Source organism: Nothobranchius furzeri, chromosome 17 (genome assembly GCF_043380555.1).
Source record: "Nothobranchius furzeri strain GRZ-AD chromosome 17, NfurGRZ-RIMD1, whole genome shotgun sequence".
NCBI classification, from domain to species: Eukaryota; Metazoa; Chordata; class Actinopteri; order Cyprinodontiformes; family Nothobranchiidae; genus Nothobranchius; species Nothobranchius furzeri.
The window spans coordinates 36453047-36480413 of record NC_091757.1 but is presented as its reverse complement, the minus strand read 5'-3'; the positions used below and the strand labels follow the sequence as shown (position 1 = coordinate 36480413).

General features: G+C 43.2%; 2 protein-coding genes across 15 annotated transcripts in view; one reads left to right on the top strand and one right to left on the bottom strand.

Moving 5' to 3' along the window:
* The window catches only part of LOC107393654 (rasGAP-activating-like protein 1), a 30243-nt gene extending 8325 nt beyond the window's left edge, over positions 1–21918 (top strand). For 2 of the 8 annotated variants that reach the window (XM_015972184.3, XM_015972188.3), the window contains 17 exons: positions 2058–2187; positions 2570–2651; positions 11129–11269; positions 11392–11483; positions 12026–12143; positions 12304–12457; positions 13665–13729; positions 13973–14085; positions 14670–14862; positions 15003–15140; positions 17432–17576; positions 17975–18147; positions 18983–19123; positions 19237–19372; positions 19617–19737; positions 19931–20010; positions 20155–21918. In XM_015972184.3, the coding sequence (XP_015827670.1) occupies positions 2058–2187; positions 2570–2651; positions 11129–11269; positions 11392–11483; positions 12026–12143; positions 12304–12457; positions 13665–13729; positions 13973–14085; positions 14670–14862; positions 15003–15140; positions 17432–17576; positions 17975–18147; positions 18983–19123; positions 19237–19372; positions 19617–19737; positions 19931–20010; positions 20155–20303 (2171 nt within the window). In that variant the 3' untranslated portion in view covers positions 20304–21918. Of the gene's footprint in view, positions 1–2057; positions 2188–2569; positions 2652–11128; positions 11270–11391; positions 11484–12025; positions 12144–12303; positions 12458–13664; positions 13730–13972; positions 14086–14669; positions 14863–15002; positions 15141–17431; positions 17577–17974; positions 18148–18982; positions 19124–19236; positions 19420–19616; positions 19738–19826; positions 20011–20154 lie in introns of those variants that run through there. The other 6 variants (XM_054731371.2, XM_015972186.3, XM_015972187.3 and 3 more) reach the window with 6 other exon arrangements.
* Positions 21919–22769: 851 nt separating this feature from the next.
* Positions 22770–27367, bottom strand: part of dtx1 (deltex 1, E3 ubiquitin ligase) — a 50067-nt gene continuing 45469 nt past the window's right edge. For all 7 annotated transcript variants that reach the window (XM_015972180.3, XM_015972182.3, XM_015972183.3 and 4 more), the window contains one exon: positions 22770–27335. In XM_015972180.3, coding sequence (XP_015827666.3) covers positions 27111–27335 — 225 coding nt within the window. In that variant the 3' untranslated portion in view covers positions 22770–27110. The remainder of the gene's footprint in view (positions 27336–27367) is intronic.

Here is a 27367-nt window from a genome sequence, read left to right as displayed (position 1 = left end):
ACTAGTTTTCTTGTCCGGGGATTGGACCGCCAAGGCTCCCGCCTTGGTCTGCCACCCGATTCGCATTGCACCGGACCCTTCATGTTCCTCCTGCGGGTGGTGGGTCCACAGTTGGACGAGCCCATGTATCCGGTTCGGGCTGGGCCCGGCCGGGCCCCATGGGCGAAAGCCCGGCCACCAGGCGCTCGCTCACGGGCCCCAACCCCAGGCCTGGCTCCAGGGTGGGACCCCGGTAACCTTCCGGGCCGGGTACTCCGACTCTTCGTTTTAACCGCCATGAAAGATCCTTCGAATCCTTTGACACGTCTCTACAACATTGCGTGGTCATCGGGGGCAGTTCCTAGGGAGTGGCAGACCGGGGTGGTGGTCCCCATCTTTAAGAAGGGTGACCTGAGGGTGTGTTCCAACTATAGGGGGATCACACTCCTCAGCCTCCCTGGAAAGGTCTACGCCAAGGTACTGGAGAGGAGGGTCCGATCGATAGTTGAATCTCAGATAGAGGAGGAGCAATGTGGTTTTCGTCCTGGCCGTGGAACTGTGGACCAGCTCTATACCCTTGCAAGGGTTATGGAGGGGGCATGGGAGTTTGCCCAACCAATCCACATGTGCTTTGTGGATTTGGAGAAGGCTTATGACCGTGTCCCCAGGGGCACCCTGTGGGGGACGCTCCAGGAGTATGGGGTGGGTGGCTTTCTGTTAAGGGCCATTCAGTCCCTTTACCAGAGGAGCGTGAGTTTGGTCCGCATAGCCGGTAGTAAGTCGGACCTGTTCCCAGTGAGGGTTGGACTCCGCCAGGGCTGCCCTTTGTCACCGGTTCTGTTCATCACTTTTATGGACAGAATTTCTAGACGCAGCCGTGGTGTGGAGTGTGTCGAGTTTGGTGGCAAGAGAATCTCGTCTCTGCTTTTTGCGGATGATGTGGTCCTCCTAGCTTCATCCAGCTCTGACCTTCAGCTCTTGCTGGGTAGGTTCGCGGCCGAATGTGAAGCGGCTGGGATGAGGATCAGCACCTCCAAATCTGAGACCATGGTTCTCGACCGGAAAAGGGTGGCTTGCCACCTCCGGGTCGGGGGAGAGGTCCTACCTCAAGTGGAGGAGTTTAAGTATCTCGGGGTCTTGTTCACGAGTGAGGGTAGGAGGGATCGGGAGATCGACAGGCGGATTGGTTCGGCGTCTGCAGTGATGCGGACGCTGAGCCGATCTGTCGTGGGGAAGAGGGAGCTGAGCCAGAAAGCCAGGCTCTCGATTTACCGGTCGATCTACGTCCCAATCCTCACCTATGGTCAAAGGAAGATTCATGCATCAAAATGAAATGAAATATGAAGAATCTGGAAGTAAACTGAGACAACTTTAAAATGAAGCAAGGCTTGCTTGAAGCATGTTGTTCAAAAACAACATGAAATTAAAGATGAGATTAAAGGGTAATTTTGACTCTTGTCTTATCAGATTACATGGTGGTTTATTTCTACAGCATGTCTGGGTGATAAACAGAATTTTTTTTCCATGTCCGAAGGCGTAACTGGGATCCTTGAGTGTGATAAGGAAGAAAAAATGCAATCTATTTATTGGACTGGCAGGTTTGACAGCAGCTAAATCTTATCAGGCCTCAGAAAAGACTTTGTTCTCTCAGAAAACAACAAGTCACAGAACTTGTTTCTGTTTCAGGACAAGTTCAGGAGTGACACGATTTACATACAAGGAACACCGTTTTGAAGTTGCGGGAGAGAAGGGAAAGTAACAACAGTGAAAATAGCAGAAGAAGTTTAATAGTGTGACTGATTTATTTAATCAGCCAGATGCTGCAAAACTGATTAAAGGGATCGCATTAATGATCCAACATCATTTCTAATCAAACAACAAGAAGATTATTCTTGACTTTAGTTTTGCACATAAGTATGTCTTTAAGTCGAACCTCACTGCACACAATTCTAGCATTTCCCTTTAAAAATAACTATATTTTTATGTCTTGTTTACACATGAAGTCATTAAATTATCTGTGCACGTGTGACCTTCTATGACACAAAGGGTTTAACGAATCTGTTTTGGTGCCGGGTCAGGGATTGACAGCTGGCTGAACCTGACGAGGGTTGACCCCGATGAAGAAGTCCAAGGTGAGATCCACCTGAGTCTGGAGCTTCTGAGAGACAGAAAGAGGCGCAGGCTGCGTTGTCAAGTCATTGAAGCCAGGTAAACGAAAACTACTCCCTGCAGGAAAAAGAGAATTCTGTGGCTGAGCTTCTTGTTGTAGCGTCTCTAGTTTAGAGCTGAAGTCTTCTCACCATCACCCCCCAGACCTCCACACTCCCATCTGAGTCACACTGCCACGGTCGCACCACTCACTTGCCCATCTGCGTGTCCCAGGCTGCGATCTTTCGGTCTCAGCCAGGGCACTAATTAACTTGTCAATCAGGGCGCGACACTTGGTTTTTCAAACAAACCCCAACGGCTGTGAAGGAAGTTAGAGAAAAATAACTTTCTGTTTTTCACTTTACTTTAGGAGCCAGAGCCGCAAGACAACGATTGTTTTTAATTTACAAGCTCTCTTATCTTTTTATGGTGTTACCCACAGAGACCTGGCTCCGAGAGACATTAGTGGAACATCTGATCCATTTGCAAGAGTTCTTTTCAACAACCACAGTGCGGAGACCTCGGTGAGCTCTTCAAACTTTTACTGCAGCCAGGAGTGTGTGTTCTGTTGTAACTGGTGATTGTTTAACGATCTAATTGTCTTTATAAAACATGTTTCACACAGTGCATTTAAAAAACGCTGTGATAATAATGTGAATGCAAAAAACAAGAAAAAATTCCAGCTGGCATGAAGAAGATGCTTCTTGTTTTGATAGTTTTATTTCCTACCACCTGCCCTTTGTGCAGTTTGGATCTAATTCTGCTAAAACCATCTTAACTTGGAAGAAAGTACAGAATCGTCATCTTGTTTTAAAATTGTTTACATTTGTATTTCGAAGAGGTCAGAATTCCTCTTTTACAACCATGCAGCCTGAGCCAAATATTAAGCTTTGTCTTGTTGAAAAATGAACTGACATTCCTGGAAAATAAGTCATCTTTTGTTGTTTTCTGGGTTAACGGTGCCTTCACAGAAGTGAAATTACTTTTGCTGAGGGCACTGATGCAACCTCACGCCTTCACAGAGCTCTGGCTTTTGGATTTGCTTTTTATAAACATTTGGATAAAACTTTTGGTTTTTGGTTCACGGCATCCAATTTCTACAGATGGACACCTCAGTTGACTACATTACACATTTTCAACGTGGTGGTGCAGAGAAGTTGTTATGGCTACTTTGGGAGGTTAAAGTAAGGCATATACTTGTTGCACAGTAAAGTTTAATGTGTGGTTTTTGAACGTAATTCTGTATATGCTTGACAATAATTTTCCTAAAAATTGGAAAGCGTTTTTTTTAATGCTTTAGAAACTTCATTTAGATCAGGGTCCTTGATCTTTGAGCATTTTCTCCAGATTGTCATGATTTGTGGTTGCAAGTGACAAAAGCAGAGCGCAGAGGCAAGAAAACACGAAGTGAATTTAAAAATTTGAATGAAAACAAAGGCTGTTGTGGCAGCACAAAAAAGCCCTCAACAGAATAAACCACAGGGGCCCTGGGAAAAGAAACCACAGGGAGACAGGCAGGGTGACGACCAAATAATGAGTCTACAGAGACACTGTGGACCAAAGAAGCAAGAAAATGGGCTACAAAACAAGTCAGATTGTAAGAAAACACGAGGCTCTAAAGATGGAGATTTAGAACTTGGCATGTACAGATTTAAACTTCTTTAGTTTCTAAATATGGAGGTCCTCTGTCTACCTTTGGTCCTCAGAGGTTCAGTCATTCCTGTATACTACTGTTTTTTATGTTTCTGTTCACCTGTTCACATCACCTGATTCAAACATTTTCCAATCCCATTATCAGCTCAAAAGTAAATTCATACAAACTTTTCTTTAAAGATGTAATGTTTTGCTGGGTTGAAATTCAGAAATGGACATATATTAAAGGTGTGGAACACAAAAAAATAGTTCTGATTATAATCATGAGTTTTTCATTCAGGCTGAACATGAACATGGTCTCCTACACCTATCTCCTGCATTAGCTTTGATAGAAAATAGATGGTGAAACTCTGGGGTTTGAAAAGCCTGAACTCACCCATCTTGACTCACAACGGGGAAGTTTGTTGTTGGTAGAAGAAGAAGAAGAAGAAAATATTATTTCTATAGCGCCTCTCAAGATAAAAATCATGAGACGCTTCACAAAAACAAACAAAAAAAAATGTAAAAATATAAAAAAGCATTTAGAAAATGTTTAAAAATATATTTAAAATTAGCAAAAATAAGCAATTGGGATTTAAAAGAAAACATGTTAAGAAAGAGAGAGAGTGAATAGGAAATAGGGAAATCAGTAGCCTGGCAAGCCAGACTAAATAAATGTATTATTTACTACTTTGCAAAGTGTTACGTCCCCTCCTGAAGGTCCAGGAGGATGAGGGGACTAACACAGGAAAATAGGTGTAGGAGTGTGTGTGAGGACAAATAACGAGGTGGTGAGAGTAAAAAAACAAAAAGGGTTTATTGACAAAAGGTGTCCGTGTCTGAATGGCAAAATAAGGCTTAGTAATAATGGTGAAGAATAAGGTGGAAACTGAAAACATAAGCAGACTAACTGCTTATGAAAAGGCTTTTTGCCAAACTTAAACAACAACCACCTAACAGACAAATCCCCGGCTCAAAGACCAATGGGGATAAAAACACCGAAAGTAGAAAACTGACCCTCTGTCAGCTAAATCCTACAAATGAGGAAACAAAGCCTATTCCTTATAGAAAACACCCTAAACCCATACAGCAAAGATTTAACCTTAGCATTAAGTGTCTATGAGCTCGGGAGAAACACAGGCTAATCCTGGCTCTCCCTGACTGTCTGCTGCGTTCCTCTTTTAAGCCTGTCGGCCGCTTGATAGCTGATGAAGATCAGCTGCTGTCTTCTCCAGCGTGCCTCTCTCCGAGGTCCTGAATTGGCGCTGGGGCGCTGGAGAGCGTAAACAAGCAGGTTCAGGCGCTGTTCCTGGTGCTGAATCCTCGGCCGTGGGGACAAGAGGCTCAGGTTGAAAAGAGAGGATGGACCGAGGGGACGAGGGTCGTCACACAAAGCAAGAATTTGGTCTAGTTCACTAGGCTAGGAAATCAGTGGATCCTGAGGAAGGTGGAATAGGTGGGGAGAGCAGAATAAAGAGAGAGGGGTTGAAGAAGGTCATACAAAAGCCAGCTTGAACAAGTGAGTCTTCAGCTGCTTTTTGAAGGAGACCACTGAGTCCACTGATCTCAGGCTCAGGGGGAGAGAGTTCCAGAGTCTGGGGGCCACAGCAGCAAATGATCTGTCACCTTTGGTCTTTAGCCTGGTGTGCTGCACAACCAGTAGGCTTTGATCACTGGACCTCAGGGTCCTGCTGGGGATGTAGGGACTAAGAAAATCACCAATGTAAGATGGTGCTTGTCCATGTAAGGCCCTATAGACCAGAACCAGGATCTTGAAATGAACCCTGAAGTTGACTGGCAGCCAGTGAAGCTGGAGGAGAAGCGGGGTGATGTGGGTGTGTTCGGAGGACTTGGTCAGAACCCGAGCACAGGCATTCTGAACCACCTGTAGACGGTTCAGGGAGGTTCTGCTCAGACACGTGAAAAGAGAGTTACAGTAGTCTAAGCGTGAGGAGATGAAGGTGTGGAGAACCGTCTCAAGTTCAGACCGAGACAGAATGGGACTCAGCTTAGCAATGTTCCTGAGATGGAAGAAGGAAGAGCGAACAAGAGAACTGACATGAGAATCCAGGGTGAGAGCTGGGTCAAAGGTCACGCCAAGATTCCTGAAAGAAGGTTTGGTGTGGGAAGCAAGCTGACCAAGCGAGTCTCTGACTTTGGGAACCAGCTTGTCTGGGGCACAGATGAGGATCTCAGTCTTATCTTCATTCAGCTGAAGAAAGCTCCCAGCCATCCAGGTTTTGATAGAGTCTAAGCAGGTGTGTAACAGCTGCAGCTTAGACGTCTCATGGGGCTTAAAGGAGATGTACAGTTGGATGTCATCTGCATAAAGATGGTAGGAGATTCCTCTGAAGGAGCTCAGGATGTGCTGAAGAGGAAGCAGATAGAGGAGGAAGAGCAGAGGCCCCAGCACAGAACCTTTTGGGCCACCATGTGTAAGAGAGGTGGTGGAGGACCTAAATTTGGAGATGGCCACAGAAAAGGAGCGCTCAGAGAGATGAGAAGAGAACCACTCCAGAGCAGTTCCTGATAGGCCTACCCAGTCTCTCAGCCTCTCCAGTAGCAGGTGTCAACAGTGTCAAAGGCTGCAGTCAGGTCCAGCAGGACCAGAACACAACAGTCCCCTGCATCACTGTGAGTCAGAAGGTCATTAGAGACCCTAAGAAGAGCTGTTTCAGTAGAATGAGTTCTATGAAAACCTGACTGGAAGCTATCATAGATGTTATGTTCATCAAGAGCAGCTGTGAGTTGTTAAGCCACAACCTTTTCCAAGATCTGAGATGAACGGAAGTTTAGAGATGGGTCTGAAGCTGCTGTGGAGAGAGGGGTCGAGACTCGGTTTTTTAACAAGCGGGTGGATTACAGCATTCTTAAAGTAAGCAGGGACCTGACCAGACACCAGAGAAGCATTAATTATAGAGAGCACCCTGGGACCGATGGACTGAAAAGCGCTTTTAAACAAAGATGAGTGTAAGATGTCGAGGGGGCATGCAGAGGTCTTCATAGAGTTAACTAGTTTGGTTAACTCAGGCAAAGAAACAGGAGCAGGATGACGGGCCTGGTTGGAGTTGGGAGAGGCAGCGATAAGGCTGAAGGAGAGATGCTAGATCTAACCTTACTGACTTTGTCCACAAAGAAAGACAGAAAGTTCTCACAGTCTGTAACAGAGTGGATGGAGGCTGTAGGAGAGACAGGAGAGACGATGCTGCTGATGGTGTTAAACAGCACCTTGGGGTTCCCTTTGCTCTGGGACACCAGGTTGGAGAAATAGGAAACCCTTGCATCTCTGACTGCAGAGTTAAAGGATGTCAGAAGATCCTTTAGGTGCAGCAGATGGACGTGGAGATGGGTTTTCTTCCACAAATGGGACGCAGAAAGTGACAAGTTAAAGAAAATGCAATGGTGATCTGAAATATAAACATCCTCAGGACAAACACTGTCAGCATTTAGACTCAGGGTAAAAACAAGGTCTAGAGTGTGCCCCCTGGTGTGTGTGGGGCCAGAAACATGCTGGGTAAAGCCGAAGGAGTCCATAAGGCTGGAGAAATTTATGGCAAAGTGATCGGAGGGATCATCAACGTGGATGTTAAAGTCACCAACAATCACCAGTCTGGACAGCTTCACAGTGGAGGATAGAAAATCACTAAACTTCTGAAGGAAAGAACCGTTTGGACCAGGTGGACGATAGACCACAGCACAGTAGAACGGGTTCTTACGCCCAACTTTAATCAGCTGCAGTTCAAAGGAAGCAAAGTGACCAGAGGTTGTAGAGCTACATGGAAGATGGTCTCTGAAAACAACAGCTAGGCCTCCACCACGACCAGAACCCCAGGGCTGGCTAAGAAAAGAATAACCACTCGGGCAGAGTTCAATCAGACCAGAATAATCAGATGTTTGCTGCCAAACTTCAGTCAGAAACATAAAATCCAGGTTTTTAGACAGAATTAGATCATTGAGCAGGAAGGTCTTATTAACAGAGTGGGTATTTAATAGAGCCATGCTGAATGAGGTGGAAGAATCAGAAACTACAGAAACAGCTGGAGTTAGTGGGCGTAAATTAGCAGGGTTAGATCCACAATGTTTATAAAAACCACTTATGGAGGGAACAGGAGGAGAATCCACTGAGCAATGAGGATAAACCGACCTTAAAAAACTTGGACGGATGAACCGCATCGCAACGCGGCCTGGCGGGAATGCGGAAGTGGCGCTCAGGTCACCAAACAAAGGACAAGAAGCTAGAAGATCACGCCGATGTTTACTAGATAAACCACACTTTAAGAGAAGTCTTATTCTCACCTGGATTCCTGCTCGTTTACCTCTTTTCCTCCGACGTTTTCCCGGGACCGGATAAACGTCGCTGGAAGTGTCCTGGTGGGAATCTGGCTCCGGGCCAGTACGCCACTCAGGTAAACAAGCAGGGAGGTACGTCCTCGGTGCATCTTGGGCGATCATGAACGAACGGAAGGACAAAAGAGTCTGGCGATCATAGGAGATGGTAGCAGGGACACTACTGAAGAGGATCGCAGACAGGAGCAAGGTGGCAAAGAGGAGGTTAGTGGAGAAAAGTTTGAAAAAGTGGCCGGTGACTGCGGCTAAGCCAAGCACAGGTGCCATCTTGTTACCGACCGGAAGCGGAGACCTGGTTTATTGTCCAGGAAATAACAGAGAACAGCTTGGCTAGTAGAAGCTAACCGTTAGCATTAGCAACTCCACCAAATGGCAGAACTCCTTCAGGCTTGTGTTGAGATAAAACATCAACGTTGCAAAGGAAATGGAGTCAATGGTAGAGTCACGTTTATGTTAACCAATCAGAGGAGAGATGTCCAAATATCAGGAAATAATATGTTGTCTGAAGCTCAGCTGTGATGTGGGTCACTTCTAGCTCCTGGAAATGGTGCACCGGTCCCCCACCCCCCGTACGAATTACAAGGCATTCATAGGGACCACTTTAAACAGAGGCAGAAATCCCATTTAAATTTTTTTGGGGTGGGGGCAATAAACAGTAACATTTCAGAGACATGAAAAAAAGGGCTACCCCTTGCTGTTTTGCAACTTGCAGAATGGGCCTCCAGCATGAGCAAGTTAACTGAGAAACCAGCCAATCAGAGGCAAGACGTCAGAATATCAGCAAACAATACAGAGTATGACTCCTGCCATTTTCTGCTCCCCTCCCCTCTAACTAACTTTTTGTTGCTGAAACAGGAGCACCAGGGCTTTTCCCCTATAAATAGATTTAATAGAGAACATATCCAATCTGCCTACTAAATGTTAAAACGGCCACCTGTTAGGTTTTTTAGGGTTCCTGATTTCTCAAACGTAATTCCTACTTATGCAGTTGTTATTATGTCCTTAAAAGATTTATATTTGTAACAAAATAGCCGTTGATATTTTTTAATTTGAAGTATGACTAGTAAGAATGGTGTTTAGATTATAGATCACTTATATTCTTACTATCTGTAGTAGCAATTAGGCTGCAAAAAGGTGTGATTATTGATTAAACGTTAAAATGGCCTGTCACAGAGTCGCTGAGTGGGAATAATGTCCCAGCCTGGATTCAAGCCCGGGTCCTCGGCATGTAAGGCTGATGCCTGACTAGTTGAGCTATCTCTTTGACATGTATTTGTAACCAAAAATATTTCTATTACCCACTATGGTGCTAAACCCAGCAAATATTTGAACGCTTGATGACAGCTGAAATGACGTCAGTCCGATACATTAAAAGTTCAATATTTAAAAATACGAACTTTTGATCAGTTTGCTATTTTTAAAGATGAATGAAAGGTATTTTATGGCCGTGAATTCTACGTCCTGCGATGGACTGGCTCTCTGTCCAAGGTGTACCCCGCCTGATTGCCCATTGACCGCTGGAGATAGGCACCAGCCGCCCCCGCCCTCTGCGACTCTACGTGGACAAAGCGGGTTCAGACAATAGATGGATGGATGGAATTCTACCTCTTTCACAGCCTTGATCAAGACGTGTAAGGACATCATCGGATTTCTTAAAAACTTGGCTATATAAATATATTATTGCAGTGCAAGGAAGTGCATAATGAACTATAAACGCACGTGTAAAGGACGTCACCTAGTGGATGGATACTTGCAGCTGATTCACAACATGCTATATGTTTAACTACACGTAACAAGTTGTATATTGGTAAATGGCCTGTATTTGATATAACGCCTTCTAGAGTCCTGGAACCCCCCAAGGCACTTTACAACACAACTGGTCATTCACCCATTCACACACACATTCACACACTGGTGGGGATGAGCTACGATGTAGCCACAGCTGCCCTGGGGCGCACTGACAGAGGCAAGGCTGCCGAGCACTGGCGCCTCCAGTCCCTCTGATCACCGCCAGCAGGCAAGGTGGGTTAAGTGTCTTGCCCAAGGACACAACGACAGCGACAGACTGAGCGGGGGCTCGAACCTGCAACCTTCTGATTGCAGGGTGAGTACTTAACTCCTGTGCCACCGTCGCTCACAAATTGTCAAAATAACTCCAGATAACTGCAGACATGTACAAATTTATCTAAACGGATTTCTAGGAAATGCTCTGTTGCAATATTTTTTTTACCAATTTAAGCCGTAGTACCGTGACAGACCTGTTCTCGTGGACTGGCGCTGCCTATTGGAGCTGCCATAGTGGACGGCTGCCATCTTAGAGGGGTCTCCATTCGCCCCTAGTGCATTCATTTCTACAGAGAAAAGTGTTTACCCAGCTGAAAAACACATTTTATCAAGCTTTTTCACAAAATCCAACACAAGGTATGGCATGATAATTAAAATATAAATATAATTAAACAAAATAAATAAAAATAAATGTAAATATAAAATCCTATCAGGTAGGCTAGAAAGGTCACTAGTAATCCCACGTGATCGGTTCTCAATTGTATGCCAGTTGCTGTAACTGTAGGCTGCACAGAAAGGGGCGCAGTTGATCACGCTGCATTAACGTTGCAGAATGAGGAGACCCATCCAAGATGGAGGTGACTCTGTTATGCTCTCCAGCGACCAATGGGGCATCTACGTATTCATGTCTATGGCAAAGACAGTATCATCCATTCGGAGCAGCTTGCAGTTTAAATTTTTTTGGGGCTGTGCTCTGCTTTCATTGGACAATATTATAATACTATAGCTCCGTTAAAATATATATGTTTAAATGCTCAATTTTTTAGGGGGGAAAAATTAATGTCCCCCTGGGATTTCCACCTATGACTTCAAATGTATTGAAAAAAGTGTATTTAATATTTTTCCAAGTAGAGGTTCTTTTGTAACGGGTGGGGGTGGGGTGGAGGGGGGGGGGGGTTGATTTAAAAGAGTTAAAATAAAGTAAACTAGTTGTGTGTTTCTAACATTTTGGCCGCAGATTATTAAGAAGACTCGATTCCCTCACTGGGAAGAGACCTTGGACCTGGAGTTGGATGCAGAGGAGCTCAGCGAAGAGGCGATGGTTACCGTGGAAGTCTGGGACTGGGACATGGTGGGAAAAAATGACTTTCTGGGAAAGGTCAGGATTTCATACATGTTACTTTACGATTATTCTCAAATCTGCTGTATTTTTTCACATAGAATAACAATCTTTTTTTTCTAGGCTGATATTGTACTCTTGTTTATCCTTTCTCTCCACAGGTGGAAATCCCTTTTGCTTGTTTGCACAAGACCCCTCGGTTAGAGGGCTGGTTTCGTTTGCTACCTTTGGGAAACAATGAGGTTGATGCTGGGTGAGGATTAAGGGTGTACTTGTTTGTGCAGTGTGGCAACCTTTTTTACTGCACACCTGATGTGGATTTTGCATTTGAAAACCTTTAAAAACTTTAGCAATCACTGAAAAGATGCAGTTGCGTTCATGCATTTAAATGAAGAATCACAGGTGTAGCTCCAGGTCTCTGACAGCATTTGTTTCTTAGGAGGATTTTAGAACAAAGGGCTGGTTGTAATGCAAAAAGACAGTGTGAGAGGAAGGAGAATCCTATAGGACTGTTAGGAAACGATTCACGATTCAGAGGCTTTTTAGAGGAGCTGCTGCACTGAATAGTAAATGAAACAAAAACACTCTTTCAATAACATTATTTTGGAAATCACTCTAACCAAATTATTCAAAGTTTTTTGAAAATGTAAACTCTGTGAGTTGATTTCTGCTAAAAATGCCTATTTTATGTTGATTCAGGCCTCAGAGCTACTGTAAATGCTGTTTCAAATATTTTCTTTACACTGTCTGAGTTTAACTTCCACTTCCTGCTTTTGCCTTTTGATTTGTTTCCAGCGGGAAGCTGGGGGCACTGCGTCTGAAAGTGCGTTTGGTGGAGGATCAGATCTTACCATCCATGTACTACCAGCCACTTATTGACCTGCTGGTTGAGTCGGTAATCTCCCCCGCAGAGGTCAGCATCGCAGCTCGTCCTCATCACGGATAACCATTTGTTCACCATCATCATGTCCAGAGACAGACTCCTTCATTACAGCATTTTTACATTTCCTCCATCTGCTTTCCAAAGATGCAGAGTCTCACCTTGGTGACCCGAGCTGTCTTCTTCTGGACAGGTGGAGGACAGCAGTGCCCTGAGCATGCTGGAGGAGGTGACCATCGTTGAGAGCAGACAGGATGTTGCAATGACTCTGGTGAAGATCTACCTGGGACAAGGCCTTGTGGTGCCATTCCTTGATTACCTGAACACCCGGGAGGTCAACCATACAAGTAACCGTTCAGTCCAGATAATATTTGTTTCTGCCTGACACAATTTTATTGTTTCAACAGTTCTGCAGCTTATCTCCCAGCTGGTAACACTTTGTATGTCTCATTTAGTCGTGTTTGTGTTATTACTTAAACATAATTACTGTGTTATGAGTTATTACTTAAAAAATACTGTGTGGAAACCTTCTAATTTTATCTTTATTAATCAGTTTAAGTTGGATTTTGGGTTATTATCCCATGAGGGTTGCTCTGGTTTGACTCTGAATTGGTTCTGAACATCACAGCTGAGGTCTGTGTGTGGGTGATAAAAGCCCACCAGCTTTATATTTACCACCCTGATTCCAATTGTTTACTCAGACCAACACGCCTTTCATGGCTTCTCTGAAGTCTGGATTAGTCATGCTTTTGCATTCGCACCACAACCCTGAGAAAATTCAAACAGAGTTGTGCTCTGGTCTTTGGGCTCTGCTGGTGTAGTTTGAGATAATAAGCATAGTGCCCAAGTTTCCATAGCAACTCCACATGATCCAAATGGTAACTGCTTGATCAGGAATAGATGCTGCGAGCAGCCAGACGTTAAAGTTAGGTACCGAGGGCAAAAAAAAAAAAGAAAAAAGAAAAAGAAAATGTACTGTACATTCACCGTGTAGCCATGAAAGCAGTCCTGCCGTTCCTGGCAGGAGGAAATATTTCATCTGACAAGTCAGTCCTGTCACCATGGATGTTTTACTTCCACCTGCTTGGAAGGATTTTATGTTGATGTTGGAGCAAATTCAGCTGGGACGCTTTTTGGTGTATCATGTCTTAGCTCACAATATGCGTCAAACTGCTCAAGAAATATACAGTAAAGCATAACAGAGAGAGAGGAGAGAGACTTCTTTACTGACACAAAGGTTTTATTACCTATTAAGTGCTTGATGAAGGTTTTGTGAGTGTTAATTACAATGACTGTGAACTATTAATGCAGTACTGCATCCCCTAATCAATTACTAGTTGTGTTTTTAACTTATTTACTATAAAAATAAAACTATGAAATCTAATGGACTTTGTAAACCTGTTAATTCCTCTTTAATCCCTTTATAGTGAAAGTTTTTAAATGTTATATTTAGAGAATGCTTCCATGGAATTTTTAATATTCATTGCATTCACACTTAACTTTGCATTCAAAGCTCCCAACGTGACTTTTTCCTTTTCTTTGCTGCTCTCATAGCGGATCCCAACACTTTATTTCGCTCCAACTCTCTTTCCTCCAAAGCCATGGAGCAGTTCATGAAGGTGAGTTGAAATATTTGTTGTTTCTTTATTCCAAGAGGAGTAGGTGATTGATGTTTTTGCCTCTCTGCAATAATTTGCATCCCATTACTCGCTGAATCAACCCCAGTTTGCAAGATCATCTGATGCATCTTCTTAATTGTTATTTACTCTCAAATTTTAAAAATTTTATCTGAATCATGTAGTTTTAACCCAAACCCTGCACCTGAGATGCAAACGAGATAAACGGTCCTATTCTGCTATCAGGCTGTTGGCATGCTCTATCTGCATGAAGTGTTGAAACCCATCATCAATCGCATCTTTGATGAGAGGAAGTACATTGAACTGGACCCGTGTAAGATCGACTTAAACCGCACAAGGTAAAACAGATCCATGAGATTATTCTGTTGCTGCTAAATCATAGCAAAATCACATTTTGCCTGCAGAAATGCTTCACAGGTGCTGCAAAAGGAAGAGGGGATTTAGGGTTATAGATTTGTGTGATCAGTTCACCACAAATGTGTTTAAAAGGTCAAATTGCAAAGTTGCCACTAGAGACTGCCTTCTCCCTTCAGTCTGAAAGAAATATGCCAGTGAGAAAATAAAGTAAAAAAAGAGTGAAAAGGGTGAGGGGTGTTGCTTGGCAACTGCTATGAGCCCCCTGAGACATGTATCTATCCCTGACATAGAGAGAAATTCAGGATCTAACATATCTGGCGTCTGTAGAAGATAGACCAATTTAAATCAGATTTTTATTCCTCCTTCCCCTCTGGACATTTTCTCTGCAACACTAAATAAGTCTCCCCCTTCTATGTAATCTGGAGAACTGAATCTGCCTCTTATGTGGTAGATGAGTGTTTGTGTTTAGTATGCTGGTTTGTACAAAATTCAGCCAAAATACAAAATGTATTGCTTTTGCTTTGTTCCACTGATGAGTTTCCCAAATGTGTCTTTGTCTCTGAAGACGAATTTCATTTAAGGGTGCAGTGTCTGAGGCAGAGATTCGGGACAGCAGCGTAGAGATGCTGCAGACCTATTTAACTAGCATCATCGAATCAATCGTGGCTTCAGTCGATCAGTGTCCTCCGGTTATGAGAGTGGCCTTCAAACAGCTGCACAAGAGAGTAGAGGAGCAATTCTCTGAGCCCGAGAACGAGGTCAGTCTCAAGCAAAGCATCAAAAAGAGGCTTGAAATGCATTTTCAAAGCAAATCAGTGTACTTGTAGGCCTTCTGATAGGAGTTTCCATCATTATCCTTGAAGAAAGTATTGTTATTTGTCATATCTGTTATTGACAGGATGTAAAATATTTGGCTATCGGTGGATTCTTCTTCCTACGTTTTTTCGCTCCTGCTATCCTCACACCTAAACTGTTCCACCTGAGAGACCAGCATGCCGACACTCGTACGAGCAGAACACTCTTACTACTGGCCAAGGTATGAGTCACTAACAGTACACACAGAAACTGCTTTTAATAATGTATTCATACCCAGACACCACACTTATGTGAAACAGTGGGCGCTATGTTTGTGAGGCTGTGAGCTGTGTGAGGGGAGTATTATGGTAAAGATGAAACATGAAACTCCAGTAGTTTGCTACTACAGTATTACCATATTTTCCGGACTATAAGTCGCACTTTTTTTCATAGTCTGGCTGGTCCTGCGACTTATATACCAAATTATGTATACCGCGCTGCTGCGGGCCGGCTTCTGACCAGGAATGAGCTCCCCTGCCCCTGCCATCACCTGCTGGAGATCGTTGCGCGCTGCTGCAGGCCGGCCCCGGTCCAGGTTTCCGCTCCTCTGCACCGCTGGGAGGGTTTCAAACACCGCCATCACCTGCTGCAGCCTGTGGCGGGGTGCTGCGGGCGCTCTCCCCGCCCGCTGGGAGGGTTTGAAATACCGCCACCCTCTGCTGGAGACCGTGGCGTGCTGCTGCGCCCTGATTGTTTATTCTGTTATTGTTAGCGGTACTTGTCTTGCAATGTGAAATGCTTGGTCTCAGATTTAGTTAGAAAAATAATAAAATTTCCCCCCAAAATGCGACTTATACTCCAGTGCGACTTATATATATATTTTCTTCTTCATTATACATTTAATGGCTGGTGGGATTTTTACTCCGGAGCGACTTATACTCCGGAAAATATGGTAACTGCGGCAAGCATGCGTGCAGCCCTTTTGTCCATGTAGTTGGAGATGAAGTTGCACAGTGCCACCCTAATAGCCCAAAACTTCCAACTTGTCATTTTTTTCAAGCACTGCCCAACCACTGGACCAAACTAAAATATGATGAGCTGTACATGTTAACACAAAAACTTCCCATTTTTTAACATGTGTGCCTTCTGAGCCAAACGAAACAACAGTTCAAATTCACAAGAATTAGGCAACTTTCAAGTGTGTTTTTGCTGCAAAAGGTAATCAGCAAAGAGAAAAATTAACAAGTCTAGTTAAAACATGAAATTATGCAAGTTACCCAGAAAGCATAATTTGTTTAGACAAGAGAAATACGGCACGGAGGAAGCTCGTTAAAATGCGTCAATACAGTGGATTTAATACAAGTTTTAAAGAACACACTCCGGGTGGAGTGAGATGAGTTTTCATGGCTCACTGCATAAATAAAAACACACACGGAGCATCAACAGTCAGATGCAGCTAACGCAGCTACACACACGTCTGTGTGAGTGTGACAGTCAGAGGGCTGAGCAATAACCTGTAAAATAGTTAAAGCCATCATGCTAGATCAGCCCTTCTCTGATGGGGATGACTGACACTGGGTTCTGGCCGCTAGGAGCCAATTGGGATAAACAATCACACAAACAAACAAACAATAGTAACAACAACAACAACAACCACCACCACTATCCTCATCCTCATCCTCATCATCATCATCATCATCATCATCATCATATAATAAAGTGCAGCGGCTCAGTGGCCTAGTGGCTCATCTGCCTTTTGGTATGAGTGTCCGCCCTGGCATTGGGACATTGGGGTTCATATCCTGGTCGGGTCATACCAAATACTATAAAACATTTTGAGTGAAAGTTATCCTCAAATCATCATGTTTAGTATTTTTAAAAATAGCGGTTATGCAATCGCAGTTCTTTCTTTTGTTGCTGTCCTTGGTGCTGATGTACTGTGGTTGCTGTCTGTGGTGCTGCCTCTTTTGTTTTAGTTTGACTTCCTGCCACAATTGTAGCAGCTCGTGAAAAAAATAGAGCACACACACACACACACACAAAAAGATTGCTGCGTGACGCGAGCCTTCGTGCTTCCTTGCGATATTCACGTTTTGCGGTGCTTTGCAGCTGATGTGATTGAGACCATAGGTAAACAAGGGCGCCGAATAGAAGCACTCTTTTTTTCACAGCACTTTGCGGCGCCTCGTCGCGCTTCCGCATCTGATGTGGTCCAGGCAGAACTGTGGTTACTTTCCATGGTGTTAATGTACTGTTGCCATGGGCCTTCTACTGAGAGAAAGAACAGGCTATTTTTACCACTGTGAGTGCAGCGACCAGACAGCGGTTCAAAGCTGAGCATCAGAGAGGGGCATAGACAGGGACTCCCCTCTCTCCGTAGGCCAGGTCTGGGCCGGACAAAGGACCTCGCAGCATGCTTGGCCTCAGGGGACTGTTTTGATCTTTGACTTTGAGACCTGCTGTCAGTGAGTGGAGTTCTGATGTGATGAAAGATGTTAGTGTAGACTGGATGATGTGTGTTTTTGTCTCCAGGCGTTACAAAGTGTTGGAAACTTAGGCCTTCAGCTGGGTCATGGGAAAGAGCAGTGGATGGCTCCTCTTCATCCCATCATTCTTCGCAGCGTGGCCTCTGTCAAGGACTTCCTAGACAAGCTGATCGACATAGATCATGACATTGGTAAGGCCGGTGTCCAAACTTGTAATCGAAAGCAAACTTTAGAGGACATGCTGGAGAATATGAAACAGTGCTGCTTTTTCTGCATTGAAATATTCTATAACTAGTTTTAAAGCTACAGAATAGATGACTCAGCTGCTTTTGAAGGATTGTGTGTCAGTGAGCCTGCTGTGAAAACATCTGCCCCTTCTATGACATATGATATGTCGGTCTCATTCTTCAAATCACTGCCACCAGTTTGACATCTAGAGCTATTTATGTGGTTTTGCAGAATTAGGAGATTTGAAGCTTGCTCTGTGCTGGTAGAAGGAAACATAGGTGCCATTGGTGTTAAGAATGAAGATATGTTGTGACATTATTGGGCACCACCTTGTAGATCTGTTTTCTTCTGCTCCTTTCAGTGTCTTCGGTGCCCCAGAGGGCCGTATTCATGCCGTCAGTGACAGTCAAGGAGGGATACCTCCACAAATACAAAGCAGAGGGACCACAGCTGCTCTCTCGCTTCGCCTTTAAGAAACGCTACTTCTGGTTGACTAGTGAGTCATTGTCCTATGCCAAGACTTCTGACTTGCAGGTTGGTACCAGAGCTTTTATATTGCACTCACACACAGTATGTATGATAAGTGCCTTTTATTTTGTTTCTCTCCTTTTCATGAGGTAGCATTCAATAATTTGTACTTATAATAATCTCCAACAGAATCCTCGAGTGTATAAAAATCCACTTTGTTTGTGCCTTCTGGATTAATATAAAAACATATATTTATTATTCATCTGCTAAATCAGTGATGTGTGAAAGTGAATATTTCACTATTTCACTGGACATCTAGCTCAAGCATTGACGAAATGAGGACACCTTTGGTACATCTCTTTCTTGTCTTGATGTATTTGTATTGATCTCCGTGTGAGGTCATCAGTAGTAGGATTATCATGTGGTGCATAACCCTGTGAAAAGGATTTCCTCTCATTTACTGGCTACAGACTGTTGGAGAGAGAAAGATGCAGCCTGGTCGTGTCCACTAAAAAGCCCCCTCTTTGAGCGAGGTCCTGCTTTGTGCGACAGGAATAAAGGCGAGGGTTAATTAAAGGCTGTGGATATTCATACTAACATTGCAAATCAGATTGCAGACAATGTCCTGGCCCCTTTCCACCATGTTTGGAGCACTCCATTTCCCACTGGAAGTGGCTGATTTACACTTAAAAGTCGCCATCCCTGCCACTGAGACCTCAGCATCACTTCCTTTCCCGCAGCTAGACGCGTGCAGATTGTTTTTGTCCTTATATGACAAATGACTTCATTAAATTCTTTGTCTTCTTAATTTAACGTAAAACAAAATGTAATTAGTCGCAGGCCAAAGGATGATACACCATTACCGGCATGCTTGTGTTAATTGTTAGTGAAATTGTTGCAGGTGCGCTCTTCAATCCCCGTTCAGTGTGTGTGTGCCGTGGAGAGGGTGGATGAAAACGCCTTCCAGCAGCAGAACGTAATGCAGGTCATCACTCAGGATGACGACGATGGACGGATGCACACCATGTACATCCAGTGCAAGGTGTGTTTGTATCTACTCCAGACAGCCATAAACACAACTACAAATCACGTGTGCGTTCTAAAAATGCAAAATAACTACAGTGTTTCTCATTTAACTCACATTCATTTCACCAGAATGTGAATGAGCTGAACCAGTGGCTGTCTGCGATAAGGAAAGTCAGCATCTACAATGTGCACATGCTGCCCTCCTTTCATCCGGGCGTTCATCGTGGTGGCAAATGGACCTGCTGCCTGCAGGCGGACCGTGCCGGTAGTCCTACTAATAAAACTTTTGATGCTTCTATAACGGCTGAGAAGGTGGCGTGATTTTCTCTTCACATTCTCTAAATGTAAAAGATGTTTAAGTAAACTCAGGACATCTATCTAAAGTTTGTTTTGGCTGCTTAACTGCATTCATGTGATTATATTCCTTTCATGAATTAATCATTTACATGGTGGCATCTTTCCCTGCTTGTGTTTGGAGCACCGCTGCTCAATAAAAGACCGGGTGTCAGTTACAGGCTGCAGCAGAACCCACTCAGCTGTGACTCTGGGTGACTGGAGTGACCCGCTGGATCCTGACGTGGAGAGTCAGATGATTTACAAGCAGCTCCTCCAGGGCAAAGACAAACTCAGGTCAGTGTTCGTCTGCAGCTTCATTATTGAACACTAGAGGTCTATATTGCAACACAAGAGTCACTGGTCTGCTTGTTGCTTCCTTTTAGCTCCACATGGAGTCATAAATATATCTGTCACTACATGAAAAAGGCAGAACAGCCTCCAGAGAGGGGGCTGTGGCAATCTGATAAGATTCTGTCTGATACTGCAGGGAAAAATATGTGGAGATGCCTGAAGCTGATCAGACATCGAGCAATAAAGAAAACAGGATCCATGCTGGCATTCACCCAGGTGAGACTGAACCAGTGCTTTTGTTTTTGCTATTGTCTTACTCTTTGCTAAGTGTTTTGCATTTATTAAGATCAAATGAGAGTTGAATGTTTCTATTAGACTATATTTACACAAATGTGGGTAAATTCTTTTGTGTGTATGCAGATGGCGCAGAGTGCAACGTTCAGATGATGAAGCCAGGTCAGAGTGTTGCTGCTCGGCTGCTGGCGGTGATTGAGGATCTGGAGCAGGCTCACGCCGCCTTCCAACATCGGGAAAAAGAGGACACCTCCTGTGTGATTCTGAATTCCTAGTCTGCACAGAGATCTATCACCGCCTGATGGCGGTGTGTAGACGTTAAGGGAGGAGGAGCTGCACACTCTCTTGATTGTAACAGAGGAAAAAGTGTCCACATGGTGCAACCTCCTTCAGCGTCTTTTCTACATTTAGTTCTGCTATAAAGAGATTCCGCTGCTTTTGATCTTTTGTATTCTCCGAGTGCCACCAACGACAACGTCAGGAGAAGGTGATAAGAGGGTGGAGAACTTTAAAGCATGATCTGACTTCTTGTTTGTTTCTGTAGATAACAATCAATCCATTGCATGACTTGCTTACACTTGTTAAATGTGAAAATAAGCTTTTATATTTAAAGAAAATGTACAGAATTTCAGTCATTCAATTTTATGCAAAAAAAAAAAAAAAAAAACAAAGAAAAGAAAAGAAAGCTTGTTGTAATGTAATCTACTGTTCCTGAATGCGAGCTGCTTTGATACTTGTGCTTTGAATGTTTGTTGAGGCAGTTTATCACCACGACCGTACGTAGCACAGAGTATGGTTACAGGTCATGGTACCACAGTAATGATGCCTCAGTGTATTGCTGCTTGTACAGTATGCCACTTTAGTATTAAGTTGCTTTGTTCCCTTTACACAAAACAATGTGCTTTTGTGTGGCGCTATGGCCAGTCCATCTGAAATCCATTTTAAAACAACCTAACGCTTGATGTAACCATGCTGACAGTCATGACGTTTACCTGACTCACACGTCTCAGAATTCGCTTGAGATGCCATTTTTTTTGTAAACTTGGGGAAAAAAAAATCTTAAACAGGGGGAATTATTACTCAAAATAAATAAATAAATAAATTCAGAATTAGTATTATTTCCATGTCAGTTGTTATGAGGGATTTGTTTTGGTGTTTGGTGCAGGAGACGGTTAACAGAACTGAACATATGTTTGTGATGTGAGAGAGTTGAAGAGCAGTTTATTCAAGTCATATTTAAGAAACGGGACCGTCAAAACAACAAGCCACTCTTCCTTCAAAGTCTTGTGTGATTCAGCCATTCTGGAGGAGGAACTCTCGCCGCCATCAATCTAAAGCTATCCTGCACAGCACCGCCAGGAAAAAAGGGTTGTAATAACTGGGTTTAAGTTGATTAGAACATGGTCATTAAAGTAAAGAAATGTTTATTACAATAGTTTGAGTATTAAAATAGTTAAAGCAGAACAGAATAAACAATGATATAAAAGGCCATAGTTGATGACACTGAACAAGCCATATTTTTAGGAATCTATAATAATTTGGTATTGTGAAAATTGTCCAAGTGCCCAAACTTTTTTCTCTAAAAGTGTACATGCCTGTGCCTAACATGCTAATTTATGCTATTTAGAAACCACAGTAACATTTTATTCAGTGATTTTGTACCTTTTTGTGGATTTGCTGCTTTTACATTTTTGCTTTATTTATTTGCCACCCAGTAATGATATTTCAGGGCGACATTATTGGTTTGTGAACTTCGTTCTCTAGAAATCTAAGTTCCTGGTATGAAGAAAACTGATTTTGATATTTTCTTTTACCAGGTGTAATGTAACTAATATTTATTAAAATCTGAAATCATCAAACTCAAATAAAAATAAGTTGCCTTTTTCTTAATGTGTGTACAAGATGTCCAAATGCAATGTTTACTTTATATCAGGAAATAAGATGAGTTTATTCACAGTACCACAGATAGTATCACATTGGTGCTGATCCCAGAACAGGGTCACAGTTACCACGATGTTCAAATGAATCATGTAGTCAGACAAGCATAGCTTCAGCCTGCACAATGCAAGAGTCAAGTATTAAAATGCTAATGAGAGCAGCGTGACCTGCAGTGATGCAGCAGAATCTCCCATCAGGCAGGAGGAGGAAGCGGTAAGAAAAGGAAGGCCGGGGGGGTGGGGGGCTGGGGGGCGGGGGGGGGGGGGGGGGGGGGCTGGGGGTTTAAAGCTACCTGCGTCTGGGTCTGGGCTCCAGCCAGGAGGGAATCTGTGGCAGCAGACTGCTGCTGAGTAAGCCCCAGGGCCAGCTTTGATCAAGGGTCAGATCCATGGATGTAATTTGGGGGTGGGGGTGGGGGTGGGGGGCTGGACATGTCCCCCCCGCCCCACTTTTTCCAAAGTCAAGTTTTGACCCCTGTAATTTTTACCATCCAAAAACAATATTACGCTGTATTAAATTGACACTATTTGAGCTCTAGGACCAAGCGGAAAACAACCGTTTGTGTTGAAGCCTGTTTCCCATTACAGCATACTGTAAAGACACCCCCCCCCCGCCCCCCCTCGCTTCTATAGTGAAAATTATGTCCATGGTCAGATTGCACAATAACAACAAATAACTATAATTTACCGTTGTTAGAGGAAAATAATAATGGTAAAAGCAAATATTTGTAATAAAACCAATTAGCAAATCAAATGGACAGACCAACAACTGAGAATTAAATGAAGCAGACTTGAAACAAAATATCTCAGAGCCCCAAGGGCAAATTTATTTTTACGTTTATATTTCTTTTCCACAAAGAAACACATAAACATGCAACAAGGTCATCACAATAAAGACCGACTGATTAAGAAGCCCTTTATAGTTTAAACAGTGTCTCAATAGTTTGCATTTAGCTTACGTCACACTGCTTAAAAGAAATCACACACACACACACACACACACACACACACACACACACACACACACACACACACACACACACACACACACACACACACACACACACATACACACACAAAATCATGATTAAAACAAGTCTGTTAAAATGGGCACTTAAAATGCAAAACATTCAAATGACTTATATAGGATGTCTGAGCAATGAGGATAGCAGCCAAACGCTGACCCATCCCCCTGCGGAGATCAAACTACGACCTCTAAAACCACAAAGACTCTAGGATGTCTCATACACAAAGAGTTATGCATCGTCAGTACACCAACTCACAGTTTGGTTAACATGCACTTCTAGAACATAACTGCATCTTTAAAGGACACAAGCCATAGCGCGCACACACACACACCATATCGTTTAGAGAGAAGTACAGTTTGCAGCAGAAACTACAAGAACGTACAACTTTGAATACAGACAAAGTGGATGTATCGCTTGATCTACCTCTAATTACGTAAATGCAACAGTGTGAAACAAATCTCAATAACAAAGTAATGTTATGTAAGAATTATTTTAGACATTTAAAAAAAGACTTAAAAATATATGTTTTCAAACACGTAGCTGGTTAACGCCCTCGGACTCCCCCCAGTAGCTAAACAGGAGGTAAAGAAAACACCCGCTGTCCTTAAAACCAGAAATCTGCCTTTCTGCTACACATCCGAGTCACCTTAAAGTCTTAAAAATAGTAAATTGCATAAAAACCATCTCTCTCTTCTTCATTCTGTAACTGCTGAAGCTCTGGAGCCGACGTGGAGCCAAGAATTCCCCGATTAGAATCATTCTCCCTTGATGTCCATTTTAAAGGTGCATTGTGTAGAAATGAATATAAAAATGACATCCTGTGGGAAAATTTGATTACTGCAACCACTTTAAACAACTCTGGAGCTTTTTTGCAGGCTGTATTCAAATTACAATTGTTGGCGCTGCAGTGTTGGCTCACCCCACAGCAGCCAGCTGGATATGAAACATGTTTCAGTATAACCTTCGTTCTAAAATGACTGAAACATTAGACTCTATTGGGATTTTATCACTGTAAAATTCACACTATATTCTTACTGCACCTTTAAGTAAAGTATGTAAAGAAGATGTGGAGAAGAAAAACTTCATGTAGATCAAAATGAATCAATTTGGATCTGAATCCCACCTTTTAGGAGTTTGTTTTGGTTAACGTGGGTTACCAAAAAGCAAAAACTGTTAGAAATATACAATTTAAAGAGACAATGTGTAGTTTTTACCTTTAATCTCTGGATATTTTCATCAAAATGATCAAAATGATATACAGTTGTGACTTTGTGCCATACAAAGGCAAACATTTGGTCTAAAGTATGAAGGTGTCTAGCATGTTTGGGGGAATGCCATATTAGACGCCATGTTTTCTTCTGGGTGGCTCGGGGTCCTGCACCTGTCGATGATGTCACACTGGATGATTGGCGGACATACGACTTACAATAGTTACGTTACAATGTTCAAAAACATTTAGGCAGTAAGAAATACAAATCTAATCACAAAACTGCTAACCTGTTTCCAAAATCTATGTGAAAGAACAAACTAAAAAAAAGATGCAATATATTTTGACCGAGAAGTATTGCTGTAGTATGATGACATCATCGGCAGGCGCAGGACCCTAAGCATATCTGGAAAGTTCAGTGCCAGAAAACTAGCATCAGCATTGCATTCTCTCGATGGAATTAACTGAAGGACCATCAAAGCTTGAGGAGTCACGCCAAGGTTGCATGCTTTCTGCTCCACAGGTAACAACATTTACTGTAATATCTTTTTTAAACTAGCAACAGTCATGGCAATATGGTGTACAACTGCCCTGTAATGTAGGTATGTACTGCCCTTACAGCGCCAGGAAACTACACACTGCCACTTTAAAGTTAAAACTGCCTATATCAGATGAGAAATGTGCCAGTTTCAGATCCAACCAGCTAGTAGCATGTGCTCATCACAGAAGCCCCAGTTCAGATCTGTAGATTGCCTTTTTTTAAAAATGCAGATAACTGAGTTTTTGCAAAGATCTAACCAGACCTGCAGGTAGGCTTGTTCTGAACAGGGCCAGTTATAGGATCGATCAACGCAGTCCTAAAATCTATTTCATATAAATAATTACTGACTTTAATGCAAACATATTTTATAAACCTTTGCATTGCTGTAGGATAATTCAATGGTTATTTGCAGCAGAAATAAACTGTCACAGTCAAAATTAAACCAGATTTCACTGCAATTTAATACAAATTTCCTCTCCTGTTTGGGTAACATATTCAGAATTTCTAGACCCTGAACACCAAAACAAACTCTTAAAAATATGCATGAATCCCTCCAGACCTAACATAAAGACTGACTACATCTCTTCTTGTGTTCTGTACAAGTAGAAAGACAAAACTGGCCTATCACAGGGGCTTTAAGGGTCAGCTTCATGCTGCTTTACTGGATTCATTGGTGTCCAACAGGAAATCAGCTAAACAGATCCAAGATTAAGGTAACGACAGCAGCATGACGCTAAGACTATTTGCAATATAACGTTCGTTACAAGTCCCACGTGTTTCAGTCCCTGACAAGCTGACAAATTTTGCCAGATTTTATGAGTTCATTTTATCATGTGCCCGCGTATAAATATGTGGGGCATCTTTTCTATACAGAGTATAAAAATAAACTGAACTTACACCACCGACTCAAACTGAGTTAAATTATACCATGTCTGCAAATATGTGTGTGTGTGTGTGTGTGTGTGTGTGTGTTTTAAAGCATCACAAGCCAGTTTATAAATGTCTACTTAAAATAAAAAGACAGAATTCATTGCAATATGTTTTTGTTTTACAAAAATTGAACAGGCTAATTGAACATAAAGTAGCCTCAAAGTGCTATGGAAGACTATGATTCACCCCACAGCTGGGTGGCCACTCAAAAACCTTATATTTACTCACTGAAATTGATCCAATCTTGCAGAGATTTTTGCACCATTAGTCTATCTTTCATCTCAGAGTCAAGAAACATTGAGAATCTGAAGCTCAGAGGCATGAAATCCAAGGGGAAAGTGTGTGTGTGTGTGTGTGTGTGTAGAGTTCAGAGCCAAAGAACTGCGTGACTCTTTGGATGAAACGCTCTGCAGCTGAGGAACAGGGAAATTGTTGTCAAATTCCTACAGAAGGATTGGTACTAAAACCCTGCAGGAAACAAGATGTTTAGCTGCTCGCCACACAAGCAGGCAGGAGCCCAAGATGAAGCTCTTAAAGGAAAATGGTTGGTGTCTGAAAGACGAACGTCCAATTGGGTGTCCTGCCTGTTTTCCTCAAGGACCTGAAGCTAGCACAAAAATGCTCCAAAGCAAGCAATCACACACTCACTCCTCACAGCATGATGGATCGAGCCAGCGGCTGGGACCGCTCCAACTAGGAGAGTAATAATGCAGGCTTTACATTCACAGAGGTCAGCCTCATCAGCGTGTCAACAAAACAAATGAGTTTAACCTTGGAGCACGAGTGCAGTTCCTGCCTTGTGAACTCAGCATCTCAAGTTCTAACACGCCGTTATGAGCCGCTAAGTGACACGTCCTGCACAACGGTGACCACACCGACCGTGCTGACCATTAAACACCAGCTCTGAGCTCTCTAGAGAAGGAACTTTTATTGCAGAACTCACTGTCATTTAACTGGTTCACCAAACCCTGGATCCTCTTCTTAAAAATACACAAACGACACGATCAGTTAAATAATTCTGAAAGTTAAAAGCAATTTGGATTCACTGTTAAAGCTGAAATTCTCGGAGTGAACGACCAACATCTCGCTCTGTTGCTGATATTTGGTGGACATTCGTTTTGCAGAGCTCATCTGGGCCATACGCTCAAGAGCCTTGGAGGTTTGGCCGTTGCTGCTCAACTTCAAGTGCAAAGAAGCGTTGGTTTGAATCTAAAATTGATTAAATACAATTTACTTCAGCTTCCGGCAATAATACAACCTCATATCTTCTGATTTACGCATGCTGGAGGCATGAATCAAACAAAACGTCATCACTTATTTCTGCTTCGATTCCTCCCATTCCACAACTTGAGGGGATATTTGAGCTTGTTTGAGTGAGGCGTCGCTGTTCTCTGATGGATGAAGGGGGTGCTGCTGCTGGTTTTCGTCTCAGCTGGCCATCAGTCCTTCAGGTTGTCCTCGCCGACGCCCTGGGCCGACAGCTCCGTCAACACATTGTCCAAGTAGTTGGGGTCAGGGTAGCCGTGGCCGGTCAGGTTGGAGCCGAACTCCGTTTTGTGGTGAATCTCGTTCCACACCACGGTGTCCGACTCTCCTGTGGTGCTGGATGTGCCGATTGTGAAGATGAGACGGCGGTCCCAGGCCATGATTAGCAGTTTCAGGACCTGGAGGGTTTAGAAAACAAGGGGAAGGATGG